The sequence below is a fragment of the Gracilinanus agilis genome, chromosome 6 (genome assembly GCF_016433145.1).
Source record: "Gracilinanus agilis isolate LMUSP501 chromosome 6, AgileGrace, whole genome shotgun sequence".
NCBI classification, from domain to species: domain Eukaryota; kingdom Metazoa; phylum Chordata; class Mammalia; order Didelphimorphia; family Didelphidae; genus Gracilinanus; species Gracilinanus agilis.
The window spans coordinates 164,912,506-164,933,022 of NC_058135.1; the positions used below are offsets into that span (position 1 = coordinate 164,912,506).

The 20,517-nt window shown below is 34.7% G+C and overlaps 1 protein-coding gene across 1 annotated transcript in view; it reads left to right on the forward strand.

The window, feature by feature from the left end:
- Positions 1 to 20,517, forward strand: part of SCFD2 (sec1 family domain containing 2) — a 428,420-nt gene that overhangs the window by 72,799 nt on the left and 335,104 nt on the right. The window contains exon 4 of the mRNA XM_044681730.1: positions 12,964 to 13,139. Within this exon, the coding sequence (XP_044537665.1) occupies positions 12,964 to 13,139 (176 nt within the window). The remainder of the gene's footprint in view (positions 1 to 12,963; positions 13,140 to 20,517) is intronic.

Genomic DNA, 20,517 nt, shown 5'->3' on the forward strand with positions numbered 1-20,517 from the left:
AATAGTCCTTCTCCTTCTCCATTATAACAATAGAGATATTTTTAATTAAAGCTTTTCACTTACATATTTTCTTTTTAATTTGTAACTCAGTAGCTCCTTCCTCTTCTTAACTTTTGCTTATCTTCCTTGGTAAAACTAACAATTTCCAAATTATAAATTTGATTTTTGCCACTGCAAAGAAATAAGAAAATATTGACTACATATATATATATATATATATATATATATATATATATATATATATATATATATATATATATTTGGATGCTTTCCTTCCAAGCAAAATGATTCCTCCAAACTTTTTCAGGAAAAAAACCCTACATTAAGAATAAAGTAAAATGTGAAACCTTGAGTTTTATTTATCTAAAACTTTTCCCTCCATTTCCCTTATAACTAATAATAGTAAGCTATAGTGTATTTTGCCTGTAGACTATAGGCTAGTAATTTGGGGAAATGAAGGGAAAGAATAAGGTCATTTTTATTTTTTCTCACAGTTCTGGTTATGTCCAACTTGTATCTGCAAATATTCCTTTGTTTCATCTTGCCTTTAGGATAAAAAAACAAAAAACAAAAAACTCTATAGGATGATTTTTAAGACCCTCCAAAGTCTGGCATCAGCCTTATTTCACATTATTCCATTTTGTACACTTTATGTATTCCTGATAATTGTATATCCTCATGCTAAATCCTTTTGGAGATTGGTAGATGGATAATTAGAGGCTTATCTCACCCTTTTAACTCACCCCAGATTCATCAGTCCACTTATACATTTATATAAACTTGCTTTGGAGGCAAACATGAGTGTGGTGCTAAAAGTAGAGAGATTAACCTTTTAAATGAAGAAGAACAATTCTTACTCTGGACAGAGGGCCAAATAGAAGAACATCTTCTTTTATTGTGTATGCACAGTTTCCTCATTGTACCTTACTTTTCTTTGCCCCCCATTAAATCATGGATGATATATAAGAATTTTTTCCTATTTTACCTTATAGTTTTTTCTATGCTTCCCTTCTCCTTGATGTTCCTCATTCTCTTTTAGAGCCTTTTCTAGTTCCCTTAGAAGCTAGTGCCTCCATTCAAAAATTGTCTAGTATTTATCTTATATATTAGAGGTATTCCAAAAATCTCAGTGCAGTTTTAAGCTTTAACAGCTTAAACTTACAGTTACTGGAGAGTGTGTAGCTTCATTCCACTTAATGATATTTTTTACATCAGAAATCACCTTTTAACTCAGAATGGGCCCAGTTAGGAAATGCTTCTTTGTGCTTGGAAGCTCTTTAATCTACACTAGGATTGGAATAATCTGTTCCTCACTTTCTAGAATTTCTGGTAGGGTTTATAGGTTTGTCTCAAGGTCTAGGCCTCAAGTGACTTACATTTGATGAAATCCCAGACCACATATATTTTGGGTGGTTTTAGATTTCCCTAGACTCATTCTGCACAATTTTCAAGAGAGCTATTTATTTTCTTTGAGGTGACCCCAGTATTGCCTCAATGGCTCTTTGTTCTATGACAGAATAGAAACTGACTTAGCATTGGTTTAAATATCTTAAAGTTTGTGCTCCTTCCTGATATGTGATTGAATGGTTTCATATAATCAGAACTTAGTTCCTGTATTTTTTTCTTGTGGGGATGGGGGTGGTTGAATAAACCATCATGATACAATTTATGACATTTTATATTTATGATGTTATAAAATTCAACTCCATTCTCTCAGCAATACTTTTTTTTAAAATCAAGCTTTTAAAGGAGCCTGGCATCATATTCCATCTTAGAAGGTTCCCTTTGACAAAGTTTCTCCATCCTCTGCATCTCTTTATGGTTTGGTCAAGAAAATTTCATAAGCCTGATTTCTATTTCTCCAGCTACAAATTAATTCTATTTCTATCCCCTTTTTAAAGCATTTATTAATATTTATTTTTTTGAAATGTTAACATGGTTACACAATTCATGCTCTTACTTTCCCCTCACTCCTCCCCTCCCCCCCGACTTTCTCCTCCCCCTCCATGGCAGATGTATATTTCCACTGGTTTTTTCTACCCCTTTTGATCTTAACAGAATCATTATTCTTATAACAGTGTCTTATTTCCACCCATCCCACTCCCATCTTATGCCCATGCAACTCATTTAATAGTAATAAAGATTCCCAGAGAAAATGCACATTTCTGTACACTGTTACATGAAGTGAATGTTACTGTATCTGATTTTAAAATGGACTGAGGAGAGAAAGATAAGTTTGATCATATTTATTTTTATGTTTTAATTTTAATGAAAAATTTTCACATCAGTTTTTCCAGTCATATGATCTATATTATCTCCCTCTCTTCTTCCCTCTCCCCTCCCGGAGCTTACAAGCAATTGTCTGGCTTATATATGTATTATAAATTTGATCATATAACTTAGGAAAACTGGTGTGGAAATTTATTATTACATGTAATTAGCAATAAATAAATACATAAAATCAATACCCTGGGTGGGGGGAATGGACTGAGGAGAAATTCCTAAAGATATACTCAAGCCTAATTTTGGTCATGATGGGCTGCAGCAGTGACATCAGACTGAAAGAGGAAGGATGTAACATTTTAACTTAGAAAACCAAATCACAAATTAATATTATATTGTATTGTTATTTTAATTTACTTTAGAGAATTCATTTATTATTTAGTTTATTTATATATTTATATATATTTATTATATATATTATTTACTGAATTTGTTGTTAAATATTTGTTTAAAATATTTTCCTATTATGCTTTTTTTAAAACTCTTACTTTCTGTCTTAGTAGTAACTGTAAGACAAAAGGGCAAGGGCTGGCTAAACAGTATTAAATGACTTGCCCAGGATCACATGGCTAGGAAATACCAGACCATATTTGAACCCAGGTCTTCTTGATTCCAGGCTTAGGCTGTATCCATTGTGTCAATCAGCTGCCCCTTATTATTGCATTTTAATCTATTTCTGTTAGCTGGGGCGTTTTAAAGCTGTGTTGGGGCCTTAAATTTGACATTTCTGGGCTAAAGCATATCTTTGAACTGTTTTTTTAAAAAAAGGCAACAAAGTTTGCTAATTAAATTAATATTCCAAATAAGAATCTCATTTGACTTTGAGAACTTAATCATTTTGCAATTTGGTTAACTGGATATTTCCTCCAAGAGTAGATGGTGAACTATTTACATGATCTCTCCTGTGAGACTTCTGTTCTTGTCCTTCCACAAATCCTACAGAGATTGTCCACCCAATCTCCAGGAGCCATCCTCTGAATCTCTTAACTGCCAGAATTCTAGTGGAACATGAAGACTCTGGATCAGTTATTCCTCCCTCCTGCAACATGCCTGACCCACCTTCTCTTCAGATCAAGTATCTCTTGATTATGAAATCTTTTCTGCCTCATTTCTATGTTTCAGATCACTTACAACTCCCTATCCATTACCCCTTAAATGACCAGCAATTTTAATCTGTGACTCCCAACCATAAATGGCATCATTGGTAGAATATTATTGTTGAAAAGATGGGCCTGTGTTTCATGAAGAAGATTAGGGTCATAAAAAATACTGTACAATTCCCAAATGCAATCCAGCCTGTTCTCATTCTCTAACTCAATTTTGTTGACCAGCTGCAGTGTCTTAAGAGGCTGAGTCACGAAGTCAAAAGAGAATTGGAACTAGAATTGGGAGGACCTAGAACAGTATCCCAGCTCAGCCACTTGCTGTATGTATGTACTTGACCAATTGACGTAAATAGTCTGGGCCTCAGTTCCTCTAAAGGCAACTTCTAAATTTTTCTACTCTGAATCCTTGAACCCTGGATTATCTGTCAATAGATAGTATATCATAGTCTGGGCAACAAGTATGATTCGTTAGGCTTCAGTCTTTCTGTTTTGTTTTGTTTTTTTTAAAGGAGTGATTTGTTCTCTAAGTGTTAGAATTAATTTGTAAATTTAACTGCTTCTGGAGTTTTTTCCTTGGCAATTCATTTTTGGCTTGTTCTTTGATTTTGATAGGATTGTTTAGATTATCTCTTTCCTGTTTTGTTAATTTGGACATTTTATATTTTCACAAATAAATTTCACATTATTTATCAGTTTTGTTGGTACAAATTGTTACAGTTTGTAACAGTTGGTACTGTATGTAACAGTTTCATATAATTTTCTTTCCTTTCTAGTCAAGACATAATGGAGAGAATACTGGATTCAGTAAAAGGAGGAACTGGGCTCAAATCCCTCTTCATACACCTACTAGTTTTGTGACCTTGGGAATATCACTTAGCCTCCCTGTGTCTCAGTTTCTTCATCTGCAAAATGAGGAGAGATTATATGCAATGCCCTTTCCGGTGCCTTCTTGCTCTGAATTTATGATTAATGTGATTTCCTTTTTCTTATTTTTTTATTTTGGTAATTTGGTTTCTCTGATGTCGATTCATCAATTTTTTTCTCAATTTAGACCTTTTTTGTTTTCTTTACTAATTTGATTGTTTTTCATTTTAAGCACCATTAAAATTGCTCTTTTTTCATATTTTCTCTATGCTTATTTTGAATTTTCTAATTTTAAAACCATATATGAAGTTCATTAGTCTATTCTTTTTTTTTAATCGTAAGAGTTCAAGGACATAAATTTATTTATGAAGATTTTGTTACATCTGTGACTTAGATTTTGATCTCCTTTATTTAGGAAATAATTTTTAGCATTCATTTAGATCATATCTTTTATGATATTTCTTTTATTGATTATTCTTTTATTGTATTATGGTCTGCAAATGTAATGTCTAAGATTTTTTTCCCCTTTGTTTTAATATCCTGTAGTAGTGTTCTCCAAAAAGGGTAGAGCTGGATCAAGTCTCCTTATGTACTATTTATCTGGGCATGACATGAAGGGAATCACAATGACCCCCGAGAGTTGTATAATCAATCAGAGAGTTGGAAGATGTTTATTGCACTCTTCTCACAATAGCCAATTGTGGGTCTTGTCAACAATATGACCAAACTCACCCTACTTCCATTATCACCTTCTATTTACCCATTCCAGCTCCTCCTGCTAGCAGTTCCCAATATTTCTTTTTTTATGCATAGTGTCCTATTCATAGGACACTTAAAATCTTTTAAAACAATACAATTTTATGAATTATTTTGCTTTCATATCCTCCAAATCTTGCCTAGTACTTCTCTCCATCCCAGAAAGATATATTCTATGGCAAATAATATTTTTAAAGAAAAAGAAGAAGAAAAGAAAAACTGAGCAAAACTGAAAAAAAGTCAGAAAAATTGGCAATACTTCACACCTGATTCTGCAATGGAGTCAAGTAGGGCTATCTTTTTTCTTCTATGGGACCATGCATGCTTTTCATGATTTTATAATGTTCATTTTTACTTGTTTTGCTATAGTTCTTTACATTTATGTTGTTGTGGTGGCTGTTTGTTTTCTTGTTTCTGCTTACTTCACTTTGCATCACTTCATGTAAGTCTTTCCGTGGTCCTCTCTCGTAGTCATTATTTTGACAGTGAAATAAATATTACCTTCCATTTCATCTACTCCAATTGATTTAGCCATGCCTCAGCTGATGGGCATCTGCTTAGTCACAGGCAACTCTGTGATAACTATTCTTTTTGAATGCTAATAGTAATGTTCTAATATAGATTTTATTCCATTTCTATTACATCCTGTGAGCTGTGCATTGAAAAATGTGAATGAAGGGCTTAATCTCTCTAGGGAAATGGTTCTCTAGTTGAGAAAGAAAGAACTATAGATGACAAATGTGAGAAAACAGAGAATTAAATTATCTAGCCAAAAAAAGGATGGAAAAATCAAGAGGAAAAAAATCCCTACCACAATTTTTTTCCTTTCTTTCTCCTCCCTCCTTTTCTCCTTTTTTTCCAGCAAACCCTCCCAAAAGGGTTGAGTTTCTAATGAAGAGGTGAAGTTGGTTCTGACTACTCACTGACATAACTTCTTGGAACTCCATTTTTAGTTATTTTCTAACCATTCTATAATGCCTTTTAAAAAATCTAAATACCTTTATAAAGTCTCATTGGTCTTTCTCTGACTTTTCTCTATCTCTTTCTAATGATTTACAGATAGCTTGATTTGTGATTTTAATAAATGGAATTTTGTTTTCTTTTTTTTTATTAGAGCATCATATTCAGAAGAAAGTTAATATTTAATTAATAACACTATTGTACAAAATGTAATGGGGAAAATTAATTTTTGGACAATAATTTTATGAAATTATTTGCCAGTATTATTATATCTCAATTACAAAACAGAGGGGAAACAATAAAGTAGAGAAATGTGGAAGAGATTAGAGAAAATACCTATACTAGTCCTGACCAGTCAGGAGAGCCGGTGTTGAGTAACCACAGTGGCCTCCTCCAAGATGGAAACTAATCTCTCCAAAAACTAGGAAAGGAGACCGTCCTTTTCACTTACCCAACGAAGTAGTCCAGGAGTCAGAGTCTAAGTTGAAGTGCAGCTCCAAGCCCAGGATCCAAGCCACAGTCTCCAGCGAAGCTCCTTCAAAGACTACCTTCAGAAGACACTCTCTTCAGACTATCTTCTCAAAGACAATCTGGCTTTTATGGTGGCTCCTTGTCCCTTCCCCTCTTCACAGGAGCCAATCACAATTTCCAAGTTGTCTAGCACTGCCCAGGGGGGCAGTGTCTGTGGGATCAACTTCTCACCTTCTGAAACTCAAGTTCTCAGCTTCTGAGGGTTAAGTTCTCATCTAAGGATGTGAATTTTCTAAAATTCATCTTCTGGAGAGGTGAATACTCATCCTGGCTGATTGAGTTTCTGAAGGTGTGAATTCACTAAATAGTTTGCAAGATCCTTCACTTAGTTCAAACTTGTATAGATTCAATCAAAAGGCAGCCAAAGGAGAGTTAATCCTTTCTTCACAATCTAGTGAGGTACTTAAGTTAGTGTTAACTCAGGATAGACAATAGAGTAAAGAATTCTCTTTTACACTAATGACATTGATTGAATACCAAATTTCTTTTGGTGGTAAGAGGGTTCTAGAGTTAGATTCGGAAGGCCTGAGTTACCATCTCAGCTAAAACACTATCTTTATGCAGACACGTCATTTAACTTTGTTTAACTTTAGTTTCCTCATCTATAAAATCAAGGAGTTGTATTGATTGACTTTCTGAGTCTTTTCTAGCTTTAAATCTATGATCTGCAATCATATTATTTGCCTTCATTTTGGATTCAGTCTAAATTAATCTTTGTTATGCTATAGAAGGTTAAATTGAGGTGAGTCTAATTAATTTGAGGAAAATAGTGTGAATTTAGCATTGACTCAGTTTATTTGATTAGCACCATTTTTGTTGACATCTTCCAGTATGTTTTTTTTCCTCAAAGGAAGTTTTCATGAAACCATTTCAAAACTAAACACTATACTTCATATACAGTCTTCAAAGTATGGGTTCCTTCTGTCTACTTGAATAAATCATCACAGATGTCACTGGTAAAGTGCTCTTTATTTTAATGCTGCTATAATGGAATGTATCCCACCCCAAATATATATGTGTGTGCTTCTATTGAGTAACTACAAAAAAAGCAAAAATTCTTCTACTAAAGTTTAAGTCATCATGCTCAAAGAATTCATAAATTAATAGATCCAACATTGTGTTTGGATTCAGTTTGTTAGCATTATAAAAAGCAGTAAAGTATGATGATATCAATTTTGATAAATTGAAATCATAAAGTTATTTGTCTATCATTACTGATTCCCAGTAACAGTAATAAGAGTAACAAAAACTTTTTCTTCTTATGTTGATGCAAGTTTTCACTTTTTGAAATAGTTTTGTTGTGGTTCAATTTCGTTCATGACCCTATTTGGAGTATTCTTGGCAGAGATAATAGAGTGGTTTACCATTTCCTTCTCTAGCCCATTTTGCAGATGAGGAACTGAGGCAAATAGGTATAAGTGACTTGACCAGGGGCATGTAGCTAGTAAGTATCTGAGGTCACATTTGAATTCAGATCTTCCTGACTCTAAATCTAATACTCTTTCCACTGTGTCACCTAACTGCTACACAGAAACAATGACTCTCATGAAAACTCAATATAAAAGAGGAATTGTTTTTTTATTGTTAGCTTGTTTGCTTAAAATTTCTTTAATTAAAAAATTATTTAATTAACTAAATTAGAATATTTTTCCATGGTTACATGATTTACGTTTTTCCCCTCCCCTCCTCTCTCCCACCTCCTGGAGCCAATGAGCAATTCCACTGGGTTTTACATGTATCATTGTTCAAAACATATTTCCATATTATTATTATTTGCAATAGAGTGATCACTTAAAGTCAACATCCCCAATCATATCCCCATCGAACCATGTGATCAATTGTATGATTTTCTTCTGGGTTTCTATTCCCACAGTTTTTTCTCTGGATATCGATAGTTTCTCTTTTGTAAGTCCCTCAAAATTGTTCTGGATCATTGCATTGCTGCTAGTAGAGAAACCCATCACATTCCATTATACTACAGTGAATCTGTCTCTGTGTACAACGTTCTCCTGGTTCTCCTCCTTTCACTCTGCATCAATTCCTGGAGGTCTTTTCAGTTCACATGGAATTCCTCCATTTCTTTATTCCTTTCAGCACAATAATATTTCGTTACCATCAGATACCACAATTTGTTCAGCCATTCCCCAATCAATGGGCACCCCCTCATTTTCCAGTTTTTTGCCACCACAAAGAGCATGGCTATAAATACTTTTGTACACACATTTTTCCATGTTATCTTTTTGGGGTACAAACCGGGCAGTGGTATGGCTAGATCAAAGGGCAGGCATTCTTTAAAAGCCCTTTGGGCATAGTTCCAAGTTGCCTAAGAGGAATTGTTTTTTAAAGGTACCTTGAAAATCAGTCTAGATTAACAGTTTCCAAACCACCATGTAAATCTTCCTGGTGATGTTAAAGGAGGAAAAAAAGCATGAATGAAAGTTCATATAGTTCTTCAAAGCTCAGGTGAGCTTGTAGCTCTAGTAGTTGATGTGTAGTGTTAGAAGCCTTTCATCAAGTTATATGCCCCAAAGAGACATTGTTAGCTAGTCACTTTGTCATTTGGGAAACTGCGTCTTTTCATTGTGTTTTGCTCAAGAGAGATACATGCTGTTTTTAAATTTTTTAAATTTATTTTTTTATTTGTTACATTAAAGCACCCAGATAACTCCTCCTCTCCCCTCCCCCATTAGATAAGACATTTGGATATGTATATTATACACACACACACACACATACATACATACATATATATATATAAACTGTCATACTTATTTTTATTTATCAGTTCTTTCTCTGTAGGTAGACATATACAAGTAATCTTCAAACAGTATTTCTGTTGCTATATACAACATTCTCTTGGTTCTGCTCATTTCACTCTTCATAATTTCATGTAGGTCTTTCCATCTTTTCCCCAAATTTACGTGATTATCAGGTCAGTATTCTAACATCACAATCATATGCTACAATTTGTTCAGCCATTCCCCAATTGATGGGCATCCCCTCAATTTCCAGTTCTTTGCTCTCACAGAGTGGCCATAAATAATTTAGAACATAAAGGTTTTTTTCTTTCCTTTTCCAGATCACTTTAGGAAATAAACCTAATAGTAGTATTGCTCGGTCAAAAAAGGATACACAGTTTTCTAACTCTTTGAGCATAATTCTTTCAAAAATAGTTTTTATCAGTTCACAATTTCACTAACAATATGTTAGAATTGCCATTTTCCCACATCCCCTCCAACATTTGTCATTTTCCCTTTTATCGTTTTAGCCAATCTGATAGGTATGAGATGATATCTTAGAATTGTTTTGATTTTCATTTCTCAAATCAACAATGATTTGAGAATTTCTTCATATACCAACAGCCTATTAACTGCTTTGGGTAGCATTTTCTTTGCATATGAGTTATTTATTCATAAATCCATGGAAAAAAGGTGGGGAAGGTGGGGTATGTGCTATTTACTCACATACTCTTGCACTCTCTGCACATGTTTTTGTATGGATTTCTGTGTGTTTGCTTTTTTTTTGATACTTTAGGCCACAAAGGGAAGAGAATATTGTAGTAATAGGGAACAATTTCCAAACTTGCTAACGTGGGTATTATTTGGATTTCTGTTATGAAAGATAAACATTTATTTCCTTAATTAAGACCATATGTCTTATATGTCTGCGCATGAAAGCGTTGACTGAGTCTGGATCCTAGCAGTGAAATGAAAGTTGTAGTTACTTGGTGGAAAGCAACTAGCCAGTAGACCTCATTAACTATATGCTATGTGCCAGGCACTGTGCTAGGACTTATGATACAAAGATGAACAAAGGAAAAATACTACCTTCAATAAGTTCATACTCTAGTGACAGTGGGGAAGGCTTCAAATAGCATATACATATACAAAGTAAATAACAGAAAATGTGGGGCTGTTGGGGCAGTGGGCAGATAGCTAGTAGGCATATGAAAACCCTCTTGGAGGAGGTGACCTATGAGCTATGCTTTTAAGTGACTGCTATTTTAAGAGATAGAGATGAGGAGGGAGTACATTTCGGATGAAGGAGACAATCTCTCAGAAGGAATGGAGATGGAATGCTGTGTGTACAGAATAGGGAATAGGCCAGCTTGGATAGAGTATAGAATTATTATTTTTTCAAATCCTTACTTTCTATCTCAGAATAAATACTGTGTATTGCTTCCAAAAGAGAAAAGTAAGAAGGGCTAGGTAATCGAAGTTAAGTGACTTGCTCAGGATCACACAGCTATAAAGTGTCTGAGGCCAAATTTGAACCCAGGACTTCCTGTCTCTAGGCCTGGCTCTCAAGTGACTGAGTCACCTAGCTGCCCACCACAGTTTCTTTAGAAGAACTTTTTGTTTATTTGTGAACTGGAGCAATTATTTCATCCATGTAGGAAACTTCCTACACTGATAAAGATTAGCAAATTGTCTCTTAAATTGGATCCTTAAAAGATTTACCCTGGTACAGTGAGTTTAAGGCCTTCTTTTTGTCATATAATTAATATGTATTAGAGATAGGTCTTGTCTGCACATCATCCCCACTCTAAGAGTCTCCCTATCAACCATGCTATGTCACTTTTTAATTAGAGTAAATTTTATCTGTGTGTGGAAAAAATTTGTTGATTCCTTTATCCAGAGGTGAGTTGATTGCCTTCTTTCATCTAGATTAAGATGAAGGGATAATATTTTTAGAGTTGGAAAGGAAGTTAAAGGTCATCGAATCCAACTCCTTCATTTTACAGCTGAAAACAATGAGACAAAAAGAAGTTAAATGACTTGAGATTTTATAGAAAATATAACTTCTGAGCAGTTGCAGCTTAAGGAATGTAGTTTGGCAGATGGAAAGAGAGGGAAGCTATGTCAGGCTTCTGGAATGTTATAGGCAGATGGTTTTAGATGGAGTTTGAGGCAAGACAGGAATAAACACTATATAGAGCTTTTCTGTACAATATCCAGTATATAGTATGCTCTTCAATAAATATTAGATGATTGTTGCTCCAAATGGGATATGTCATCAATGTTGATACAATTCTGGTGATCCCTCATTTCTTGTTACTCTTTTCCAGTGAAATCTTTCAACATTCCAGACCAGTTAACCAGTTAACCAAGGAAGAAGTATATTGTTAAAATGTTGGAATTAGGTTTCTGACTTTGAGTAAATTTCATTTATAGTTCTGCCACTTTCTATTTACCTGTTAAATATCTTTGTTTCTTTGAACATTACTTTCCTCACCTGAAAAATGGGGGAAATTATATTTACTATACTAGATTTTCCTTAGGGCAGCCAGGTGACAAAGTAGATATAGTAATGGACTTGAAATGAGGAAAACTCATCTTCCTAAGTTAAAACTTGGTACTTATTAGTTGTGTGACCCTAGGCAAGTCACTTAAGCCTTTTTGCCTCAGTTTCCTCATCTGTAAAATGAGCTGAAGAAGGATATAGTAAACCACTTTAGTATCTTTGCCAAGAAAACCTCAAATGGGGTCACAAAGAGTTGAACATCCCTGAAATGAATGAACAAAAGATTTTTTAAAGAAGAGCACTTTGAGAGATCATAAGGAAAAAGACTTGTACAAAAATATTTGTAGCCATACTTTTGTGGTGGAAAAAAAAAAAGGAAAATTGGGGGATGCCCTTTGGTTGGGGAATGGCTGAACAAATTGTGGTATCTGTTGGTGATGGAATACTATTGTGCAAAAAGGAATAATTAACTGGAGGAATTCCAAGTAAACTGGAATGACCTCCAGGAATTGATGCAGAGTAAAAGAAGCAGAACCAGGAGAACATTATACACAGAGACGGATACACTATGGCACAATTGAATGTACTAGCAGCAATGCAATGATCCAGGACAATTCTGAGGGACTTATGAGAAGAATGCTATCCACATCCAGAGAAAGAACTGTGGGAGTAAAAGCATAGAAGAAAAACAACTGCTTGGTTACATGGGTCCAAGAGGATGTGATTGGGGATGTAGACTCTAAATGATCATCCTAATGCAAATATTAAAAATATGGAAATAGGACTTGATCAATGACACATGTAAAACCCAGTGGAATTGTGCATTGGCTATGAGAGGGGGGTGGGAGCGGGGAGGGAAAGAACATTAATCATGTAACCATGGAAAAACATTCTAAATTAATTAATTAAATGAAATTTTCAAATAAAAAAAGGAGAGCCCTTTGTGCAACTATAAATGAAATCTTTTTCCAAAATGAAAGTTCTCTTAAGGAAATATCGATGCCTTTATGCTTTTTATATTACTATTATATGTTTATATTTATGTTTTATTGTTACTATTATATGTTTATATTACTGATATATGGAGAAAGCCTCCATATATTCACCAGGAAATGTTATTTGCATGAATGTCTAGAAGTATTACTACTTTATTGCAAATTCATTCAAAATTTTGACTGGACCACTAAGGAAAACTTTTTTTTTTTTTCCTCTTCCCTAGGACGAGTTACTCCTGGGCAGCTCACCTCCTATATCCAGCTTTTCAAAAAAAACTTCAGAGCCATGGAAAGTCACTGTGGTCTTCTGCAACTTGGACTGGCCACAGTCCAAACCTTGAAGCATCCCCAGTTAGCCAAGTGGGATAATTTTCTGGCTTTTGAAAGGCTGCTTCTCCAGGTAAATTGCTACTCGAATTTACCAGAATATTATCAATTGAAGTTTTGAAATAATTTTCTAATGTTCCTATTTTTAAAATAACACTTGATATTGGTTACCTCATACTAGATTAGTTTAAGGGTTTTATGATTCTTATATTTTTAAAGCTTTTTCTTTAAATACATGCCCTTTTGATTCCCATATCTCTTCTCATCTCTTCCCATACTCTGGCCCCTGCAAAAAGATTCACATGGAAATTTTGTTTCTATATCCTTTCTTATAATCCTTCCTTTTGATATTATTGAATATTAAAAAATCATCTTTGACATTAGACTATATTTCATAACTTTTATTTTCAGATGTTATATATATATATATGTATATATTATTCCAGGTACACATATCTCTGTAAGTGAAGATGTAGGAGAGTTTTGATCTATGGAGTAGGGAAGGTAAGATGCTCATGGCAGATGGTCTCTATTTTCTTAGAACATTGGAAGGCAGCCATAGCTGCTTGAGAAAGATGAAGTTAGAGGAGGCAGTGAGGGATTAAAGCAAAAAGAAGTTTTAGAGTAGCCACTGAAAGGAGTAAAGAAGGGAGTAAGTCAAGGAAGAAAATGAGGGTAAGATCAGGGAGGGGAATTTCAGAGTTCACAATCATGAAGGTGGCAGTTTTGGGTGATGGTGATAACTAAGATATGACCACCCCAGGTGACTGAGGTTAAGTGAAACTACAGGTCATGGAAGCTGCAAAGGTTGTTGAACTGGGAGGCCATCATGTTTGAGGAAACTTCATTGTGTATATTGAGTACCTGGTATAAAGCCAGGGGTGGAGGCTGAAGAGGGAGACTATGAGCTAAGAACTGAACTAGAGAAAATAGAAAAAATGATATTATGGCTGGCAGATAGTGACAAAGATTTGGACCTGATCATGTAGATGAATGGAGTGAACCTCAGAGGAGGAGAAGTTGCTGAGTGGTGATGACAAACGAAGAGTCTGGAAGGAGACATTAATGTCCTTTATACTCTCTTCTCTTGGCCCAGAGTTTCAAAAGACATGAGGAAAGGATTAGTGAGAACTAAGGTTGGATGTCTAAAGTCATCCAGTCTTATGAAGAAGGCCAGATTTCTGGGTGCTCAAAAAAGAAGAATGTGTATGAAAAAAGACATGGAGGACTCAGAGAAGTTTATTAACTCTAGAATTGGATTTTAGAGGTCTCAGGAAAAGGAGGTCAGATAAGGGAAGGGAGTAGGGCATTTTAGGATTAACTTGAATGGAGACAGAAATGTGGGGAGAGCTATCAATGGAAGGGGACTTTCATTTCAATAGATTGCAAATCTGAATTTCTAGCATTTGTGGGTCCAGGAGGCTTAAATTTTCCTAGTTGTGATGGAGGTTGAAGTAGGTGTGGTCTTCCCTTTCCAAATACTGGGGAGCTGACTCTGTTGGGGAGTTGGGATGCATGGCTAGGGAGCAATTTATATGAGAAGATCCGTTGGTTTTAGTGAACTAGCCACAAGCTCTGATGAGTTACAATGTAATATGGTGACCAGAACAACTAGTGTAATCTTAGATTGTCTAATTAAGAGAGGTGTGGTTTTCAAAATGAGGAATGCAATAGCTTTACTCCATTCTGCTCTGGTCAGAACTCACCTTAAACATTGTGTCTAAATCCAGTTTCTACATTTTAAAGATGCTGACGAATTGGAAAGCATTAAGAGAAGGGTGAGGAAGATGGTGAAGAACCTTAAAATAATAATAGCAATAGCAGTTGACATTTATCTTTTGCTGTGTTTGCAAAGCATTCTACATACATGGTTTCATTTGAATTGATAGTAAGTGCTATTTTCATACTACTAACTTTACAGTTGAGTTTTACTGAGACTCAGAATGGCTAAGTGACCCATAGCTAGTAAATGTTTAAAGTAGTATTCAGAGTTAGACATCTCTTCACTCCAAGTCCAGCATTTTTTCCATTCTATTATGATGCCATCCCAGATCATGAAGGAATTAGGTTTGCTATGGGGTCATGACAGCTGTTTTCAAGGGCTTTATGGAAGAGGGATTAGAAATATTCTGTTTGTCTCCATATGGCAGAACTTGGAGCAATAGGTCTGAGTTGAAGAGAATCAATTTTAGGCCTGATAAAGGAGGAAAAAACACCCAACTTCTATTTAGAGGTATCTGAAATGGAATATTTTTCCATGGGAGATAGAGGTCATCCTGCAAAGGCAAGATGATGACTTACTGAGGTTCTCACAAAGGGATTCTCGCTCTTATATGTGTCCAATTTGGTGAGTTCCTCCCAATTCTGTGATTTTGTACAGCCCTGTTTTAGAAGCAAATACACATGCATAGATGTTTCCTCAAAAGTTGGTATAATACTTTAACATTTCTCTACATCCCTCGATGTGCTAAGATGATGACCCAAAGCCACAGCTCTCTTTCTGTCTGGGAATATGATAGTTTTGGGGGATTATCTTCTCCACTAATATATACTACTTTGAGCTGCCCAAGCCCTGGTGCTCAGGACAAGTGAAAAAGAAGATAAAAGAACTGGGCAACCAAGTAGACATTTAAAAAATTTGAGACCTGCCTTTCATCATAATTGTATGCTACTCTAGATAGCACTGTGCTCTTGGTTGTTTCCTTCATGAGTTAGTTATGGAGCCAAGGCAAACTTTGAAACTAGTCATTCTTCCTGACCTTTGTTTAAGAACATACTGATTTTCTTCAGTGCCCGCAAAACCATTAGCTTTGAATGCCATGGTCAGTTGTCTCTTTTACAGACTCTTGTCTGAAAACAAAAAAGTTAAGTCTATTTTGGGCACAAGGACAACTTGTAGTTTTTCCACAAAGATTTGATCATGACTGAGAAGAAAATTTTAGCTCTTAGAGGGGACACTAATTTCTTTGAGTCCAACTGTTGCTCTTATTTTACTATTTTTGAGAACATTTGGAGTTACATCAAGAGACAGGGATTCTGGTCCTAGGTCTTCTACATTCAGTTGTATGTTCTTGAGCCAGTCATTTTGTGCCTCAGTTTCTCTCTGTAAAATGAGGTGGTTAGACTATATGGTCTCTTAGTTTTCTTATAGGCAACTTTTTTTTCTTTTTTTTGCAGAAGGGTCTAAGATAGGGTAGAGTACAGTTTAGAATCCCACTGCTGCCAATTTAAGTAGATTGTAAACTTTTAAGGCCCTGTCTCCTAACTCCTTAGCTCATAGAATGGGATTGGTTAAAAATGGGCATTCATTTAAATTTGATTCATATCCCAGCAAACATATCAGTGTACTATTTAACCATGATTCTCCCTATTGTTCATTTAGCTTTCCCTCAGTTTTTTGTTTTGTTTTGTTTTGCTTTTCACAATTACAAATAAGGCCATCATGAAAACTTTGGGATAGTGACTTCTTTTTTGTTCATATTTTCCAGGAATATTACCAAGAGTAGAATAATTGGGTCAAAGGATATAATTCCTCTCATAACTTTGATATACCACCAAATTTCTTTCCAAAGTAATTCTATCAGTTTTGTGATGCCTCCTGATTTATTGAAAAATATTCCAGTAGATGAAAACATTCAGTCCTCTGTACACTTTTGTTTCTCTTAATAATAAAATCTAAAGTACTTAATCTGGTAGAATATTAATAAAGTGTTTTTTCTTTACACCTTTTGCTTGGGCCCAAAACATTGCCCATAGTAACTATAACATCAGAAATGTTTTCGCCATTATCAAGTGGATTTCAGAGACCACTACATAGCTAATTTTTGTTTTCCCAAGTTCAAGTTATTATTGGAAGAAGAGACAACTATTACTTAAGCCCACTTATCCTGTTCTTCATACTTGTCTACAGTATTTGATAATATTTTCCTTTTTAAAAAAGGTTCACATTCCCTTGTTTCTATAATATATAACTGATGTTTTTATGGTAATCATCACAGAGAAAACATATTTATTAGCAAGAATTTATTGTAGTTATAAAGTTACTATAGGCTGTGTGGTGAAGAAAAACAGCTGCCTTTATACTTTTTTTTTTAAATGTAGTATGTTTTATCCATCTTTAATTATTGCTGTAGGCTGAATTTATAATAAATCTTAAAAAATCCAACTATGAAAACACAATACAATAACCTTAAAGTAAGCTGTAAACTTGACCAAAAAGTCAGAGAAAAGTACTGCCTATACTTCTACTTTTTACCATCTTTGAAATGAAAAATGTGCATTATAGTGTTAATGGCCCACATTAAGCTATATGATGCATTGACTGAAATTTTTTTTTATGGTAAGTTAAATAGCACTGGGTCTGTTTGTTTTATAGCAAACCAGTTTTACTTTCTCAGTCTTCTTTGAATGTTTCTCTTGGTCATTTGAGGCCATAAAAGCCTTTAGATGTATTTCTGACAGCTGATAGTCATGGAGGTTGTATTTGTATAATGACATGTTTGCAGCCAAGTTGGATAAACTTTACTGGGAGAAGGAACATCACACCTCCCCACTTCTTTCTTGGCAAAGAATGAGTTCCTAGAGATGGCTTATGTTTATAAAGAGCTCATTGTATGGAAAACAGAGTGAAATCTATCAGAGTAAAAAGAGTGAGAAAAAGTATCCCATGGGGCTGTGAATTGTTCCAACCATGATGGAAAATAATTTAGAACTATATCTCTAATGTCACTAAATTTTGCAGACTCTTTGACCTGACAATACCACCATGAGGTATATATTCCAAAAAGTTCAAAGACAGAGGGAAAGGGTCTCTAAGTACAAAATTATTTTTATAGTAGCACTTCTTTCCATAGTATAGAGCTGAAAACAATGTGAGCACCCATCCACTGGGGAACGGCTAGACATATTCTGACATTTGAATAATGGCATATGATTGTACAGGTAGATGGAATGGCATAATGGATAGAGTTAGTCTTTGCAGCAATGAAATCCTAGTTTGGATCTTACCTCTGATTATATATGCCTAGGCAAGTCACTTAGCTTGTTAGTGCTGTAAGTAACTTTCCAGGTTGTAAGGAAGGTGCTGATCTGCATGGGTAAAGAGAGTTTCCTCATCTGGGAGTTCCCTAGACCAATGAAATGAAAACTTCAGTCCCTATTCCTGTCCCTATTATGCAGTAAGAAATGAGGAATACTATGAATTTGGATAAAAAGAAAACTTGGAGAAACTAATATGAGCTGATATAGAGTGAAATGAATTGCATCAAAAGAAGTGCTTATATTGTAATAAGGAATAAGTCAAGTTTGATAGGTGAAAAATTTAGAAAAGTATATTGGAAAATGCAAGCTTGGGCTGAACAATCTAAGGGCTTTTGGAATGTGGCTGAAAGGTCCCAGAGTTCAAAAGCCCTGTGACCTTTCAACCACATTCCAAAAGCCCTTAGAATGTTCAGCCCAAGCTTGCATTTTCCAATATACTTTTCTAAATTTTTCACCTATCGAACTTGACTTATTCCTTATTACATTTTGATACTCACAGTTATATAAAGGTTAACACTTTCAGAACTCCAATCAAAGCAGTGACTAAAGATGACTTCAAAAGATTCATGCTGAGCCATGCCTTTTTTCTCTTGGTAGAGAAGTGATGTACTATAGGTGCAAACAAAATGTGACATATATTTTCAGAGAGGACTAATGTGTTGATTCATTTTGCCTGAAATTATTTATTTGTTCCTCAGGAGGTTTCCTTCAGCAGGCAAAGGGGAATGAATTTAGTAGGTAGTGACAGAGATATGGGGGAAAAAATTTAAGCTCATTATAAAATATATAAAATACATTTAAGGAAACAAAGAAATTAAGAAAGGGATACACTAGGCAATTTTTTTCATTTAATCCAATGTATCATTCATGTTACAAATCCACCATTGCCTATAACAAAAGTCCACAATATCATATACAATCCTTTTCTTCTTTGCATATTGAAATGTTTGTTGATGATTAGATATCTTACACTTTTAACAAATAAATTTGTAAAAATTATCAAAACCTTTCCATCTACTTTGCTTGCAGTTTTTTACTACTATAAAAAGTCTCGCCATAAATATTTTGGTGTATATGGGACTTTTTTCTTATCTATCTCTTTGGGTATATGCCTACTAATAGAATCTGTAGGTGGGGATGGGGTATGGACATTTTGGTTGCTTTATTTGCATACTTCCAAATTTCTTTTCGAATGCACTATTGTATCTATCTTTCCAAAACTCCTTCAACATAGACTATTTCCATCCTTTGTCATCTTCACCAATTTGAAGGATGTGAGATAAAACTTCACAGTTACTTGACTTGCATTTCTCCTATTTGATTTGTAGACCTTGTGTAATTCACTAACTCTCATGGTCTTTGAGGTTCCTTAAGTTCTAGATCTATGATTCTTGATACAGCTTGTATCAGCTTGGCCAAAAAGGAAGACTTCTTCTTTTAAAGAAGCATGCTTCTTCCCTCACCCTGCCCCTCGCACCTACTCTGGCTCCTGCCTGTTCCTCACTTTCCATGTAGCCTAACTCCATGTGCTCAAATGAATTAGACCTTTGTTTGTACTGAAATATTTCTAATAAAAGAATAAAGCTCTTAAAAATTGTCATCAAGGATCTGACTTTGAAGCAAGCATATAATTATGTCACCAAGGTTAAGGGCTTAGGCAGTTTTTGCTGTCTTATACCTTGTGCTTCAATTTCATGCTACTAGTATGTGGCCAAAAATGCTTGGCTCACTTGATTTATTAGTAGTTGTAGCACAGTTGTGATTCAAATCTTATCCAATGGAATATCGATTATGGTAAGACTACTACTGTCAATCACAGATTTGATTCAGTTTAATAAGTTGCATTTATTAAGTTCCAATGATGTATAAGACTTTATGCTCAGTGTAGTTTAAAAAGACAAAAACTAAATACCACTAGCCATAAGAAGCATACATTTTACCCAGCAGGAGGGTATGGGGAGTAGAAGAGAACATGAACAAGGATGATTAAATGTAAAATACCTAGAAAGTAATTTTAGGGGAAGAGGGAAAGCACCTTTAGGGTCTCCAATGAATCATTTGCTCATCTACTATTTCTCTGAAAATTAAATCATTTATTCATTTTCCTTAAAAGGTTTTATTAATAGGAAAACAAAATAAAAAGATTTGCAATGAGATGCAGGGAGGGGAGGAGAATATAAACCAGTAATTTTCCCTAAAAATAATGAATTTGATTGACATTGATTCTCAAATGAGTTGCTTTGCTTTTTTCATTTCGGCCGAGAATTGCATTAAACATATTGAAATATTAAAAGGCATAGTTCTTGGCTAGATCATTACCTTGTAGGTTACAGACTCTGGATAAAGTCAAATTTTCCATGAGTTTGTGAGATGGCTCATACTTTGTAGAAAGTGCAAAAGAATGATTTGAT